The sequence below is a fragment of the Scatophagus argus genome, chromosome 6 (assembly GCF_020382885.2).
Source record: "Scatophagus argus isolate fScaArg1 chromosome 6, fScaArg1.pri, whole genome shotgun sequence".
NCBI classification, from domain to species: domain Eukaryota; kingdom Metazoa; phylum Chordata; class Actinopteri; family Scatophagidae; genus Scatophagus; species Scatophagus argus.
Window position 1 is genome coordinate 1,244,380 of NC_058498.1, and position 15,855 is coordinate 1,260,234.

At 46.3% G+C, this 15,855-nt stretch overlaps 2 protein-coding genes across 6 annotated transcripts; both read right to left on the reverse strand.

Annotated features, from left to right (window-relative positions):
- Positions 1–804: 804 nt before the first annotated feature.
- On the reverse strand, positions 805–3,474 carry LOC124061194. 5 transcript variants are annotated; one of them, XM_046392826.1, is made up of 6 exons: positions 3,316–3,474; positions 2,986–3,076; positions 2,680–2,712; positions 2,215–2,505; positions 1,419–1,709; positions 805–1,179 (listed from the first exon to the last, which is right to left on the reverse strand). In XM_046392826.1, exons 2-6 carry the CDS (start codon positions 3,020–3,022, stop codon positions 1,004–1,006), a joined length of 828 nt encoding a protein of 275 aa, XP_046248782.1. In that variant the 5' UTR covers positions 3,023–3,076; positions 3,316–3,474; the 3' UTR covers positions 805–1,003. The 5 variants fall into 5 exon arrangements, with proteins under 5 accessions (XP_046248782.1, XP_046248781.1, XP_046248785.1 ...); XM_046392825.1 differs by lacking the exon at positions 3,316–3,474 and having other exon boundaries at positions 2,680–2,829; positions 2,986–3,078; XM_046392829.1 differs by lacking the exon at positions 3,316–3,474 and having other exon boundaries at positions 2,215–2,522; positions 2,986–3,074.
- A 3,018-nt stretch (positions 3,475–6,492) lies between these two features.
- Positions 6,493–9,135, reverse strand: s1pr1 (sphingosine-1-phosphate receptor 1). Its single transcript, XM_046392632.1, has 2 exons — positions 9,067–9,135; positions 6,493–8,079 (listed from the first exon to the last, which is right to left on the reverse strand). Exon 2 carries the CDS (start codon positions 7,939–7,941, stop codon positions 6,820–6,822), a length of 1,122 nt encoding a protein of 373 aa, XP_046248588.1. The 5' UTR covers positions 7,942–8,079; positions 9,067–9,135; the 3' UTR covers positions 6,493–6,819.
- Between the last annotated feature and the right edge of the window lie 6,720 nt (positions 9,136–15,855).

The following is a 15,855-nucleotide window of genomic DNA, read 5'->3' on the forward strand; positions in this document are numbered from 1 at the left end:
AAATATGGGTATGGTCGGCAAGGCAAGAGTTACACCACTTAAACGAGTACGGTAACCATCCCACATCTGGAGCTAACGGCGGCTTGTTGACAATTTTGTTGGTGCAAAAGGGGATTTGAGGGAGGCTCTTGACAAGTTAAACCAGAGGAAAATACAGGGAGCTCTTCTTCAACATGGAATCAAGAGGAGTTTAAATCCACCGGCTGCATCACATTACGGTAGCAAATGGGAGCGTGTGATTCAGATGATTAAAAAGCTGCATAACTTTGTTTTGAATCAGCAGACTTTGGAGGATGATGGTCTTCACACGGTTCTCTGTGAAGTGGCCGGAATGTAAGGGCCTGTTTTCCCTTTTTGTGTTCCTGTGATAATGACTGAGCTGTAATGCACGTTTTGAACACTGGGTGGCATTTGCCGGTAAAGGCCAGCGGAAGTGCTTATTAACCGGAAGGCTGCGAGGGCCAGAGGTGTTGCTGCCAGGGGAAGTGTAAAGTGTTTTTGACCGTGGTCACAGCAGTAAAGGAGGTAAACTGTGTCAATCTGAATACTAATGTTGTACATAAAAGAAGCAAGAAAATCCACGGAGATCGGAAATCGTTTGAGGTCGTCAATTATCCGCCCGCCCAGTAACAGCAGGCGGCTTATAGGAAAGCTGTTACAAACATATTTCAAACAAAATGCATTTCAGCCATCTGGTTTACTTTGCAGCTCAGCATTAATTTGTGAAACAAACAATCATGCCCTTTTATTTTGAAAAAACGTCAGTGGAAAGCCAGATTATTGATTCTGTCAATATAATCGGTACATTTTACAGAAAAAATCTCTCAGAGGGAAAATACTTTGACACACATTATTACATCCAATTAATTAAACAGCTTGCTCTCTTAAAATTGCATGAAATTATCTGTTAATATTACCAGTAATAACTGAAGGTAATGCAGCTTCATGGCCTTCTCACAGCCCAGCAGACCGATCAGGACTCAGATCTCTGGGCCAGCGCGCATCACTTTGATCCGGTGCTGCAGGTCTCGTTGAACGTCAGGCTGCCGTTTGTCACCTGAATGGTAACCGTCGGTCCATCTGCACCAGCAAAGGTCCAGCTGCCGCCCCCGAACGCCACCAGCTGCTCGTCCTCCACTGAGACTCTGCATTCGACCGGCGAGGATGCCTGAGTCGCGTCTGCAAACAAACCTCAGAGACATGAAACCACAGCAGCCAGAGTTCAGACAGAAAACACGAGGACTGAAAACTCTGACCCTGTTCACACTGAGCACTGACCTCAGTGGCTGGCCCAGCCTTGAGCTGTGGATAGGTGTTAGCTTAAGATGAGAGTGACAATAAATTGCTGACCAATATTGTGGTGTGACTTTAGGGCCTCCACCCTCCTGTGAATGTGACTCATGAATTTAGTTTCTTACCGACGACGAACAACAGGTTGTGGTTGCTGGGCTTTGAGAGGATGTACAGGTGTTCATAAGGCATGTATCTGCAGGTGAGGTTGACAGGAAGCAGCATGGTGCTTTTCTCCCAGATGGCGAGCTCCTTGCCAGTGATGTTTCTGCTGCATGACCCCCGTGCAACGATGACTTCGTCTCTGTAGAAGAGACACCTGTGGACGGAGCGCAGCGGCGGAGAGCAGGTGACCTCCACGCTGTCGTCAGGCGAGACAAAGCGCCGGCCGACAGACAAAGCAGGACTGGGACAGCTGCCTGTTGGAGAGATCACCAATAGACGTGGGTCAATGCAGAACCAGGGACCAAAGCCCAAAGGATATTGTCCCCGTTGTCGCCGTTGTGTTTTTGTTGTGAGTTGACATGCAGCCCGAACATTCATGACCGCATGTGAATGTTGATGCACGTCAGTTTTGAAGTGTCTCAGTGTGTGCGGGGTTTAGGGGCACAGGTGCGTCCAATCACCTGAAACCTTTAGTATCTACAGGGGCAGTCCACCATGTTGCTACAGCATGTTTCTACAGTGGCCCAGAACAGACAAACCAAGAGGGACCACTGGATCCTCACCACTAAACCTTTAAAGGCTTGAGCAGCATTTTAAAATGAATTCATTTCACATCAATCACTGCTGTCAGCTTTGGAGAACTTTGACCTGTGAATCACAACAAGCCGAGCCGAGCCTGGAAGCTACCGGAGGAACACAACAGGATCTAACTACATAAGTCCTGATTCTCCGTTCAAGTGCGTAAAGCGCTCCTCTCACCCCACACGGTCACACCGTGGCTGTCGCTCAACACTGAGGTGTACTGCTGCAGGTGATAGTCACACTGGAGGTAGACACGGCTGCCCACCGGCTGTGGTCCCAGCAGCTGTTGGGAGGTCAGGTAGAAGTCACAGGAGTACTCAGTCGCCGTCTTCAGTTTGAAGGGGCTTTGAGAATTCTGTCTGAACAGGCGACAGTCTCCTCCTCTGTAGTCAATAGGGAGAATACAGGTGAGCTTCACCGTCTCTCCATCCTCGATCTCATGGGAGCTCACTATCAGCTTGGGTACCTCTGCAGAGACAGGACATGTGCTGAGAGGACAGACAGGACATGTGCTGAGAGGACAGATAGGACATGTGTGTCCTGACAGGTCCTCCCTCTCCTTGAAAGGCTCAGCCGTTCACAAATAAAAAGTGCAGTTTTTTAAGTGAAGCCTGACGTGTTGGACATGGACACTTTACTCACCGCTCCATGTCGACCTCGCAGCAGCCGTCCACCCTGTCAACCAGTCAGAGACGAAAAGGAAGTCAACTGATGACATGTGATGGTCTTAAACAGACACAGTTGGTCACGTTTTCTTCCTAAAGGAAACAGAAAACCTGGCAACCGACCGCACTGTAAGATTAATTAACACATTATGATGTTCACTGTTCCAAGATTAAATGGTGTTCAGACGTTTTTGTTTTTTCCTGTTTTTGTTTTAAAAACAGACAAATCAAGTTTTTCTGTCCAGATGTGAACAGCTGGAGGAAACTGAAAGAATGGACTCACAGCAGAGCGACAGAGTGAAGAACAGAATCGGATCCATCAGACGCTCCTGAAGTTCAGACGATCACTGACGGACAGATGGACAGACTGACCCCTGTTTGGTTTACACATTAACTCGTGTTTACTGATGGACTGTTTGTCCAAAGCCCAGAGGTTCAGTTTACTGAGACAGACAACGTCAAGAAAGACGATCATTTTTTAAATTAATTGTCTTTCTGAACAAATAATTTTACTTCTGCTTTGTTTGCATCGGTGAATTTGTGTTTCATCAAATGTCATGATGCCATATTAAAGAGCATCTGTAACATGATCCATCACTGAGTCCATCCTCACCTCCTCCATCACCGTGTGGTACGCTGGGTCCACTGCCAGGGACAAGCTCAGACCACCACAGAGAAGGTGATGGGCTGCAGCCTTCCATCTCTCAGAGACCTGTAGACCTCCAGGACTCTGAGGCGTGCAGGTCGGACCACAGCTGACCCTTCTCACCCTGGACATGGACTCTTTGAGAAGTTCAGGCAGGAGGTTACGGTCCATTCGGACCAAAACCTCACGCCACATGAACAGCTTCTTCCCCTGTGCTGTTGGACTGTTGAACACCAGCTGTCTAACATGTTGCTCTGCACTTTGGTTACTTCAGTACAGGAACTGATCTGTGCTCATGTCATGACCCACCTGCTGACCATTTGTTTACCTCACCTACTTGCACCATACTGTACTACCTCACTTTTGTACTACCTCCAGAACCATATTTATTTTACTTATTTTATTTTGTTTTACTTCATTCTATTTTATCTTATCCTATATTTTATCCTATTATTACATGTTACTCGTTCTTACGTTCTATGTATGCACCAATCTTAGTAATGTGAAACGTCTTCACTTGCATGGCAGTAAAGACAATTCTGATTCTGATTCTGATTATGAAAGGTTTTTCTGCTTAAACTCCTCTTGTTCGATTAACTTCATATAACTGAAATCAGTTTTGAGTTTGGTCTCAACACAGCTGGAGTATTTAAATTTGAAGGATATTAGACACGTCACAAAAGTTTGGCGGTGGATGAATTCCAGCATCTGGACCCTCAGTTGTGTACAGTATGTTTAGTTACGTCTATGGAAAATTCCAATTAAAAGCCCATACATGACAAACAAAGAGCTGCTGCTGTTCTTCTTCTGTCCTGCAGGTGGTGTAGACTTTGATGTGATGTGACCACAGGGAGGCAGCACACTCACAGCATGAGTAGAAACAAAACACACACCACCTCTCATCATCCTCTGCCTCTCCTTCCTCCTCCTCTTCTTCCCCTCCATGACGACTGAGCAGCTCCATCTGCTGAAGGAATAAGACCAACACGATGAAATGAAACAGTGAAGTTCTCATTGGCCTCCACCACACGGAAGTCATGTCTGGTCCTCAGTCAGGAAGCGGCACAGTTTCAGGTCCAGACCTTCAGGTCCAGACCTCATCAGACCTCTGCAGTGACTACATCAGGACCGTGGGACTCACCTGCTGAGCTGCGAATGGCTCAGGTCCAGGACACGATCAAACCGCACACCTCAGCCCGTCCACAAAGCTTGATTCTGAAACCCGGACTCTGCTGTTCTTACACTAAAAGCTCTCAACGCTGACCTTGTTTTAAGATCAGTCATTCTGTTGGGCTTCTTTTAGTCTCAGATGTTAACTGTTACAGCAACGCTCTGAAGCCTGCCTGACGAAAAGCTTCTTGTATGTGATTTGTTCTCAAAAGCAAACCATGTGTTTCTATTTCTGTCTTTATTAAGCGCTAACAAACCAACATTCAGGAGTTAAACAGTGCAGGCAGGCAGACAGACAGACAGACAGACAGACAGACAGACAGACAGGGCGTTCAGGCTGGATGTCAGCAAACTGATAAACACGGGAATTAATGGATTAATTGATCAGATCCTGAGAGACAATGGAAACTGAGGAGAAGGAGGTCTGATCTGTTTGGAAGCCCATTTCTGCCAAAAGTTTTTTTCATTATTATTATTATTCTTATGATGACCGTGATGATTATGATGATGATGATGAGATGAGATGTTAAGTTCTCAGCAGTAACATGAAAAATAAAAATGAGTTTATGGGAAAGAGAATCACAGGTTTTTCCTTGGTTAGTTATATGAAGAGTAACATGAGAGTTTCAGGTCTGTTTAGTAGATCTCCTGGAGCTTTCAGTCGTATCACATGAGTCTAAATGTCATAAAACTGAAGATGTTTCAACTTCCATTTTTTTCCCGAGCACCTTAAGGACTTCTCGTCCATGTTGGCCGGCTGTTCGGTTTGGTCTTGACTTTGATGTCTGCTGATGAAGTTCGTGTGACTCAAAAGCTAAAGATGAAACTTTAAATGGCCCTTATGGTGAGATTCTGCTGTTTTCCAGGTCACACATACAGGATCTTTGACCTTTGTCTAAGTGTAAAAACGTTTTAATTCTTACACACTAACCGCGGGTTTATTCTTTATTTGTTCCTCAATTTTTTATACCTTTTGATACTTTTTCTCGGCAGAAATGAGCTTCCATATGTCTGAAACATGACTGAAGAAAACAAAAGCTTCTCTCTTTTATCTGATAAACAAAATGCTGCTTTTTCTCCTTCCTGGTTTCAAATATAAATTAATTCAACTACACTGATGTCACTACTGACAAGAACAACATCACAGACAGGAAGTAGAAAATACATTCTGACCAACAGTCTCTACAACTTTTGTACACTTAACATTTTTTACAAAAATTTCACAACAAAAACTCATCAATTCAAAGTTCGGGTGCTTCTCTGGGACAGTAAATGCATCTGTTTTATGTAAATGACAGAAGAACCACAATTATGTAATCAAGTTCAACTTATAAATGTCAGTGTTTCAGCAAGTCTGCCACCTTCTCGTGGATAAAATCTGACCATCAGCTGACTACATGGATGTGGGTTTGGTTTCAGGGTGACAACACACACAGGATGTTTGCAAAGTCTGGAAGGCGGCTGAAACACTGACAGTAAATCGTAGTCATGACTGTGCAACTTTTCTTTTTTCTCATCTTTCCCTGTGAGTCAAAACGTCACTAGAACAGCTGTTTTCCTTCATTTGTTAATATAAATTTTTAATGCAAATTCTGTCAGTTTGTGAGAAGCACCTGAGCTCCGAATTCAGGAGTGAGTTTTCACGTATGTGTTGTTTCTCTTTAGGGGGAGTGGAGGGAACAAACAAACATTTCCATGAATTAATTTGTATTTCTTAAATACTCGACAGCTGTGTGTTTTAAGTGCTACAGGTTCTACTTGTTCTTAGAGGGTCAGCATAAAGTCAGGTTCTTCTTCTACAAGGATCAACAACACTTTCTATGAAGCTCAGATCTGTTATTCTTCTTCAAAATGGACCTTTGCTCATCAATACTTCACTACTGCAGCTGCTATGAACCTTCAACACGCTTGAAGAGCCCAGTCAGGGAAACGTCCAACATCACAAGGGTTTGAGTGGGCTCAATGGACCTGGACCACCAGGATCCCCATGAACGGGTGAGTTGGGGGGGTTGAATGTCCCAGCCGTTAAACCAGCTGACCATCCAGGTGTGCTGATGCGTTCTGACTGACTTGATGACACGTTACAGGTGTGAGCTTCTTACAAAGTATGGACCTTCTCTATCTGAGGATTCACTGGTACCAGTTCAACCAGCTTGAAAGTCTCCATAAGCGCTGTGAGTATCGATCAGCTGAAGTTTCAGGTTTGTTCGTGGTGACGCCACCTGGCATCAGTTGCACCTGTTTCCTGTACAAAGACAAACTACATCTCGACAATTCTACAACTCAGTTGCCGGAAAGCATTTAGGACGACGAGGCGACGTTTCCCGAGGACGCCGCTGTCGTCTCCCTCGGTGAGTACTCTGCCTCCTCCTTGTTGGGGTGGGAGGAGTTATCCGACTTGCTGCGGCTGAACTCTGCCCCCATGATTGGCCCGGTGAACTTGGCGTTCGGCCGGATGCAGGCAGTGCAGCACAGCAGGGTCTTGAGGAACGCACGACGCATCTCATTGCTGGTCAGCGTGTAGATGAGTGGGTTCATGGCGGAGTTGAGGACAGCGAGCGCCAGGAACCACTCAGCCTTGTAGAGGATCGGGCAGCTCAGTGTCTCGCAGGCTGCATCCAGCAGCAAAAGGATGAAGAGCGGCGCCCAGCAGGCAATGAAGCAGCTCAGGACGATGATGACGGTCTTCAGCAGCGCCATCGACTTCTCTGAGCTCTTGATGTTGGTGCTGGCGCTGCCACGGCCGTTGGACACCTTACGAAAGACAAGTTTGCGACTGCGAGTGCGCACAAGCGCGTAGATGCGAGCATACAGCACCACAATGGCCATGAGGATGATGCTGAAGACAGTGGTGCAGAACAGAATGTAGGTCTTGTGGTACAGTGGCAGGACGGTGGAGCACTGCGTCATGCTCTGGATGCAGTTCCAGCCCATCACTGGCAAGCCACCCAGCACCGCCGCGATCATCCACACGGTGCTGATGAGCAGGAAGACGCGGAAGGTGTTCCCGTTGTTGTGCAGCTTCATCTTCAGCATGGTGAGATGGCGTTCGATGGCAATGGCCAGCAGGCTGAAGACGGATGCTGCCAGCGCCACAAACATGCTGCCCTCCCTGAAGAACCACTGCGTGGGGGTCAGCTTGTAGGTGTTGGCACCTGACAGCAGAATGTTGGCGGTGTAGACGACGCCAGCCAGCAGGTCGGACAGCGCCAAGTTCCCAATAAAATAGTACATGGGCTTGTGGAACTTCTTGGTCCTCCAGATGGTGGCCAGGACCAGGATGTTCTCCAGGATGATGAAGCAGCACACAATGATGAAGACCACCGAGTCAGCCTTCAGACCCGAGTCCTGCTCCGTTTTACGGAACTTGCCTGTGTAGTTGTAGTGTTTGGCGATCAGGTCGGAGTAGCTGGGCTCAGCCATGGCCTGCAGGTGTGGCAAGAGTCCAGCAGGGAGCACTGCGTCCTCAAACTTCAGTCCTTCATATCAGGTAACCCTGAAGGGGACCAGAGGAAGAAGAAGAAGACCAGAAGAGTCCTGCAGCTCGTGGGGAACATGATCCTGCAGAGAGACAGACTACTGTCAGAGACAAACTGGTCCAAGAAAAACTTCAGGAACTGGTTTTTGATCAGACATTCTGAAGAACACCTCAAACACTCAGATTCCCTCAAATCTGTCAATTTTACACTTTAAAAGGACAAACTGCAGAAACATTTGTGAAACCCACTGAGGAATTAATAAAACCTTTAAATCAACATTTAAATGTTCACTTAAGACCGAACTGAAGATTGACAGAAGATTCACCAAAACTGAGCCGATAAAAACTTGCTTCTCATCAGCTCATTAGGGAACAAGCGTCCTGTAAACAACCTCTGAACTCCTCAAACATCTCGTCTTTATCTGAAATCCTGTTCTGTAATAGATGAATTTTATTCTTTTCCAGGGAACAGACTGCGGAAAAACCCCTTAAATTCAAACGAGAGTGAATAAATCGTCGAATCTTCACTTTGAGATCAGACTGAAGAACATTTAAAGTTAAACTGACTTCTGATCAGCTCGTCACAAAGCAACCTTCAAACACGTTTTAGAAACACGTCTTTGAAATCTGCAGGTTTCTGTACGAAGTTCGCTTGAAGAGGAAAGAATCGTTAATAAAACCACTTCGTGTGCTGGAACGGATTTTCTTCTCTTCGGTTCGATGAGAGACGTTTTAACAACAGATTCACAGGTTTTAAATAAACGGAGTCTGTTTGCAGTCAAAACCTTCCTGATTTATTCAAGTCGGGTTTTTTACACAGCTTAAATTAATTAAAGAAAGTCAGACGACATCTGATTCTGATGTTTTTATTTTCCATTAAAAAGCGGATTTGTTCCCTGAAGCGGATGAGCGCTGACCTGAACGCATCAGAGAGTCGCTGCTCAATAAAACTGAACACAAAAATCATTTTGTTCACCGAGAAACTCGTTATTGAGTTTTACTGAATCTTCACACGAACATTCAAGATGAAAAATTCGTGTTTAATAAAGAGAAAAGAGAGTTTTTTTTACCTTCAGTCAGAGTCCGCAGGACAAACAGCCAACATTCAGCCAACTGAGAGAGCAGAGAGCGACACACACACACACAGAAACAACACACACACACACACACACACACACAGTAAGGATGGTTGTCCTCCTCCTCCTTGTATTTTTTATTCTAGACATTTTAACATAAAATAATTCTTGATAATATTAATAAGATGACATTCCAAACACAGTTTTACAGTCTAAGTCGGATAATCGAATATTTCACTTTCTTCTCTATTCCCACAGAGAATATTTTCTACATCATTTTTATTGATTTTCCACTCAATACAAGCCTAGAATCTCTAACTGACTTGTTTAGTTCATTCTTTAAAATATCAGCAACTGACAAACTGCACGCGTGCTGTGTGTTGTTTAATTTCTGAGTTCGAATAACAGAAAAACAAAATATAAAGCATGCCCACGTAAAATGAAATACGACTAATTAATGATATTAATTGTAATTAATAATAACTGTGGACGTTTGTTGTTGTGATTTAGATGTGAGTTCAATGTGTCACACTACACTTTAATATTATAAAGGTTTAATTACATCACTGCTTTAGTGTCCTGCGTGAGAATCAGCCAGCTGAACCCCCCTCACACACACACACACACACACACACACACACACTGACCCCCACCATATTGACTCACTGACCTATGAACCCATCATATCTATGAGGTCAGCAGGGGTGGAGTCACAGTTGCTGGGGCCTCAAGTTTGGGGCCCCTCCTCCTTCAGTGGTGGTGGTAACTAAGTACATTTACTCAAGTATTACTTATCACTTGTACCTCACACAGTTTGCACTGACTCCAGTGAGACTCTGGAGTTAACCATGTTGGTCAAAGACGTCGCTGAGACATCTGCTGTAGTCAGCAGGCTAACCAGCTGGACTCTCAGGTATTCAAGTTTTTAAAGCTCAGCCACACTAATGTGATAAACTTACATCACACTGAAGGGGGGCTGAGACTACGGGGCCCTCATGTGAACAGGGCCGGATCAGGACACGTAGCATGGCGAGCTAACGCGGTGAATCATCAGCGACGCACCTGGGAATCTCCTCCAGAAAACGACATACTTACTTGCTTCGGGACAGGAAGTGTGTTACTGCAGCCATTGCATCACACCAGGATGTGATGTCATCACGAACACCTCAGTGGACTGATGATGTTTTTATCTTTATTCTAGAAGCACACTGACAGCAGCTCAGAAAGGTGCATTGTGGGATCAGCTCTCTGGGATGTGTGCACTGCGACCTCACTTCCTGTCCAAATGGCTCCATTGTTTCAGATGCTTCAGGTCAACTGGTTTTACTGGAACACCGCGATCATACTGGGGCTTTACTGGGAGTGTAGTGAAAACACATGGAAGCAGCTTTGTTAATATATTCAAATAATAGTTCCTGTGTTACCAGTGTTCCCAGTGTGACTTGCAAATACTCCCAGTATATATATCCACTCAATACATTGACTAATTATATTCCAGTATTATTCCAGTGTATTCTTACTTTGATCTCAGTGTCTTCCCATTACATCCCCTGTGTATTCCCCGTGTTGGTACCAGAATGATTTCAGTAACTGCCCAGTTTGGTCCCATTATGTTCACATTATACGTCCAGTATGCCTCCAGTACGCCAGTACCAGACTGACTGACTCCCATTGCCCTCCTGACGATCTTTTCTTTCAGCCAGTGATTTTCCGTTTGGTCTCAATATGCTCCCATTATACTCATGCATAATTCCAGTATTCACAGAATGAGCCCATCACATTCCCTGAATGATTCTTTCATTCTGCAATGGAAAACATTCCCCAATGAATGTTTCAGGAAACGTGTTGTGGTCGGAGGTGCAATCTTACTGGTGATTTACTGGGACCGTGCTGAGGCCATACTGGTTTTTGCAACATGTGACCGGTCCACGAATCCACTTTGCTGCTCTGAGTCAGAAAATGAAGCCGAGACGAGGAGAAGCTGAAGGGGTGAGGAGTGGGTGAGGAAGAGGGAGGGGGGGTGAAAGAGGTTGTGGATAACAAAAGCCTCTTTCCTCTGAGCTGCATAGCTGAGCGTCACCATGGCGACGGCGGGAGCAAAATGGGGGAACCGAACGGGGAAACGGAACAGAAGAACGGATCACCTACAGAACTGCAAACACAGACTTTAACTTCTGTTACACAGACGTTCACTTCATGTATGTGAACTCAGGTCCTGGTCCTGGTTCTGACCTTAGAGTCACAACCAGAGTTAGAGCCCAGAACTGAGGTGTGAGCAGACTTATGGGACTGCGGTCCTGACTTTGTTCCCATCTTGTCCCAACTTGGTGAACCTTGGCTTAGTCTTGGTTCTTCCCCTGGTCCTGTTCTTTGGTCCCATTTTGTTTGGACTTGTTTTCAGTCCTGGTCTTTGTCTTCTTTCTGGTCCTTGTTTGAGTCCTGGTCCTGTTGGTCTCTAACATTCTGCAGCAGTGAAACTTTAACTGCAGAACATCTGCAGCCTGTAATTATGGTTTGGACTGACTGACTGTGGAGTGTGAGTGTGTGAGTGTGTGTGTGAGTGAGTGTGTGTGTGTGTGAGTGAGTGTGTGTGTGTGTGTGTAACAGGAAAGCATTAGCCAGCTTCTTCCTCTCCAACTTCCTGTGATGTTATTCGTTGTTTCCCCGTTGTTGAGGAATGTGGAGGCTCACCATCGTTTCCCTCAGAGTGGGGGTGGGGGAGGGGAGGGGGAGGAGGGGGTGTTGGTGTTGGTGTGGGGGAGATGGTGGGGGAGGGGGAGGTGGTTGTAAAACCGTCGGACTGATGGATGTTTCTGTTGTGTAAAGTGAACATGGAGAAGAAAAAACATGACTGCTGACAGCGTTTGCTTCAGTCTGGTTTTAAGTTGAATCTTAAATCTCTGAGAGTTTAGGGTAACGTGTGTGTGTGTGTGTGTGTCTGTGTGTGTGTCTGTGTGCGTGTGTGTGTGTCTGTGTGTGTGTCTGTGTGTGTCTGTGTGTGTCTGTGTGCGTGTGTGTGTGTCTGTGTGTGTGTCTGTAGTTAATCTGTGTGTTGTGTCTGGAGCTTCAGTGTTCACAACAAACACCAAAGAAGATCTCATCTCAACCCTCATCTGTCTCCTGCTGCACAGTCTGGCTGTGCTCTGGACCAGCTGCAGGTTCTTGTGGTCCGTCATGAGAACAGGGTCCTGGTTTCTGAATCTTTTCAACAGATTGTGAACTGATGTGAACAGAGTCTGCTGAGATGTGAAACTCGGACTCGGACATAATTGGAGCAGCATTAAACGTGTGATTAGTCTGAGGAATATAAACCCGTCACAGTCGACAGAAACAGAAGAGAGGACGTGTCCTCCGTGTCCTCCGTGTCCTCCGTCCTGTCCCGTCGTGTTTCCTCGTCACTGCAGGCGTTGATCTGTTTCACACGATGAACAGATGAGAGCAGACAGAGAAATTAGACTGAAGGAGGAGAAGAGTCAGAGTCAGGAAGTTCACTGATGAACCTCCCACTGAACAAGCAAACAAACAAATATCAACAGGAAGTGAACGTCCATCACAGAAACCCTTTGGACCTGGTGTTAGAGGAACACTCGCAGGAAAAAGTATTTGTCTCTGATATGTGGAAGCAGTAGAACAGTAGAAAGCAGGTACACTCAGGTAGTACAAATACACCAAGTTTGTACTTAAGTGGGTATCAGTAAGTGAACTGAACCTGCCGTCGTCTGTGTGCCGCTCAGCTCTGATTGGCTGATCTGACTTTAACGGCAGGAAGTCAGCTGAAAATAAAAAAGGTGAATGGATAACAGATTAAAAGTTAATGACATCAAAGCGTCCGTCTGCTTCAGGACGCCGTCTCTACAGGAAGTCCTCTCTGCTGAAAGGAAGACATCAAACCACAGTGGCTCACCTGCCAAAATAAAAGATGGATGAATGCAGACATTCTGGTTATTTTATTACACACTTAAAGCTCATCCTGTCTGAGGCAGACTGATGCTAACGTTAATGTTAGCTCTTCCTCCTGATTGGTCCACAGACCGAACCCTGGGTGGATTACAAAACTTCTGAAACAGAAACGACCGGAGTCCTCGAACGGCACAACAGTTAGCTTCTGTTCAATAAAGCACATCGAGATATTTAACATCAGTCACGTTATGTTGTTATGTCAGCTTTTAGAGGACATAACTTCGATGTTGCAGTCGTGTGGTGGCAGCAGCTCAAGTGATCCACTGGACCAAATCTACTGCTGAGTCATGATGAGCGCGCAGGTGGGCAGCTGGTGGGCCGTCCAGTCATTTCGTTTAGGACCCCTGAAGTGACTGGATGGGCCTTTTACAGACCTGCAACTTCTTTCTTTTAGATTCATTGATTGCTGTCAGGATTTTCTACAAACATACAACAAAATGGCGGTGAAATAAATGATGTGCCCTGGCTCGAAGCAGGATGCGGAGACTTCCTCCTCCAGTGTCGTCATCCTCACCGCTGCGCAGTCTGAATCTCGGTGTGTTCGGAGGCAGGAGGCCCAGCGTGGATGTCCGGCTGCAGGGGGGGGGGTACATGGGGGTACATGGGGGTACATGGGGGTGGGTGGGGGTGCTGAGGACTCTGCAGCACCCTGGGGTCCTCTTAACATTCAGCAGAGTCCTCATTAGACATGCAAAGCTGCAGTGCTGGAGCTGCGGGCCTGAATGAGCCGCCTTTGTCCCGTAATTGGAGATGTTTCTGTGGGAGCCACAAAGAAACCAGGGCCTCCTCACCCGCCTCACCCCTCCACTCCTCTCTGATTCAGCCTGTCCCCCCTCCTCACGCTGTTGTGTAACTTGTTGAATAAAGATTCAATTTCCAGGAAACGATCCAATTAAAGCGTCAAACTGGAGAACCGACCGAACATCAGGCGGGTGGATGCCGCACCTGCTCACACGGTGTTTACCTGCGGGTGTGGATGCCGCACCTGCTCACACGATGTTTACCTGCAGCGGTTCACAGGCTTCGCTGACACAAACTGAGGAGGAGTGTTAAGTGTTTGATATGACGGACGTGTTACCGCGGCCCAACGGGAGCTCAGTACGACGCTCAGCCAACACGACACGTCACTTCACTGCACCTGTGAACCTTCTCCAGGTAGCTTCAGTCTCACACAGGGTGGAAATGACCCGTCAGTCCCAGTTCAACTCGTCCAGCCTGAGTGATGCTGATCCTCACATCACTGATGATAAAATCTGATCTTTAACCACACAGAAAGACATTTGGTAGATTTCTGTTGGCTTCGCTCTGACACTCGTCTGTTTGGTGTTCTGGTCTTATTTCTTTCCAAACCAGACTGAGATGCTTTTGTTTCTGACAGAAGAAACCACGACACACGTGATATGTGAACACACTGCATCTGTAGTGCATGACTTCCTGTCATTCACGAAACTCAAGAAGCATTAAACCACTAAACATGTCAGGATTCTGATCACAGTTACAGCGACGGTCACAAGATAAAACCAACGCGCACGTCGCAGTTAACCAGCAAACAAAATGAAGCTCATCGGTGGAGCCCTCAGCAGATTTCTTTCTGTTGTTCTTTTCATCTGCACTCACCTGTTTGACCCACAATGATGCAGTCGGCGTGTGATTTTCATTGCTCACGTAAAACCAGAATTCTTTAAACGAGGGACGCAGCAGGACGAAGGCCAAATTAAATAACCTGTCAGCTGATCAGAGGTCAGATTAAACCTTCAGACAAACAAACTGTTTTAATCCCGTTCAGATTCTGTATCTGTTTAATCCTGTTTCTGTTTGAGTCCTGCAGAGACGAGTCAAGTGACCTGAGACACCTGCACTCACCTGAGTTAATCACAGGACAGCTGTTACAAAGCCACTCTGAGAACAGAATCTATTATTCAAATGACAAAGTTATTCAGATCATCAGAATTAAATCCTCACATCCTGTGCAGCCTGAGCTTTCTGCCAAAACTTTTCAAAATAAAATCATGGCTGCAGATTACTGAAATACTGAAGTCCTGATTCCAAATGACTCACACATCATTTGTTTGATGAAACAGCTGTCACAACTGAGTGAATAACATCCTAAACACTGTAAGGCAGTTTCATCTGAGTGACAGCTAACACAGCGTCCTCCAGCCGACTGCATGGCCCACTGAGGGGTTCAGGTGCTCTGTTCTCTTCAGTCTGGGTTTAATGGTGGGAAGCTGTCCTGTCTCATGAGCTGGTCCCCAGAATCGGGGCTGATCCAGCTCCTCTGAAACCACAACACAGACCCCAGATCAGGTTCTGAGGCTGAAGAGAAACAGTTAACAGAGACATGGAGCGTCGATTCTCTGGATGACTGGCGCTGAACAAGCCCTGAAACACTGCAACAAAGACCACAATCCTGCTCTGCATCCCATCAGCACCCCCTACCCACCCACCTCCATCCTCACCCCTTCCCCTCCCCCTCCAAAAAAGGAGAGAAGCCCATTATGTAACCCACCAACCATCCCAGTCATTAACTGGTTCCCAGTTAAAAGAGTGAAGGGGACGCGGTGGGGGAGGGGGGGTTCACGTGGTCCACAGAGGCTTGTTTACCACAACAAGCGCTGAACGAGGGAGAAATAGACTGTGAAGAGAGAGAGAAAGAAAAGAGGAGGAGAAGCACTTTTTCCCACCAACTCATTCACAACTCAACTGCTTTCACACGCCGCGCTGCCGACCACCGTTACCATGGAAACTACCACAGAGAGAGACAGAGAGAGGGAGGAAGAGTCCATCTTAAACTATTTTACATCTAACTTAACCCTGTGCTGA

Coding starts and splice junctions, on each gene's coding strand:
- LOC124061194 (XM_046392825.1), bottom strand. CDS start 2,755: ATGTCATCAGTTGACTTCCTTTTCGTCTCTGACTGGTTGACAGGGTGG. Junction 2,506..2,679: donor TGCGAGGTCGACATGGAGCG/GTGAGTAAAGTG, acceptor CTGTCTCTGCAG/AGGTACCCAAGCTGATAGTG. Junction 1,180..1,418: donor CAACCTGTTGTTCGTCGTCG/GTAAGAAACTAA, acceptor GTTTGTTTGCAG/ACGCGACTCAGGCATCCTCG.
- s1pr1 (XM_046392632.1), bottom strand. CDS start 7,941: ATGGCTGAGCCCAGCTACTCCGACCTGATCGCCAAACACTACAACTAC.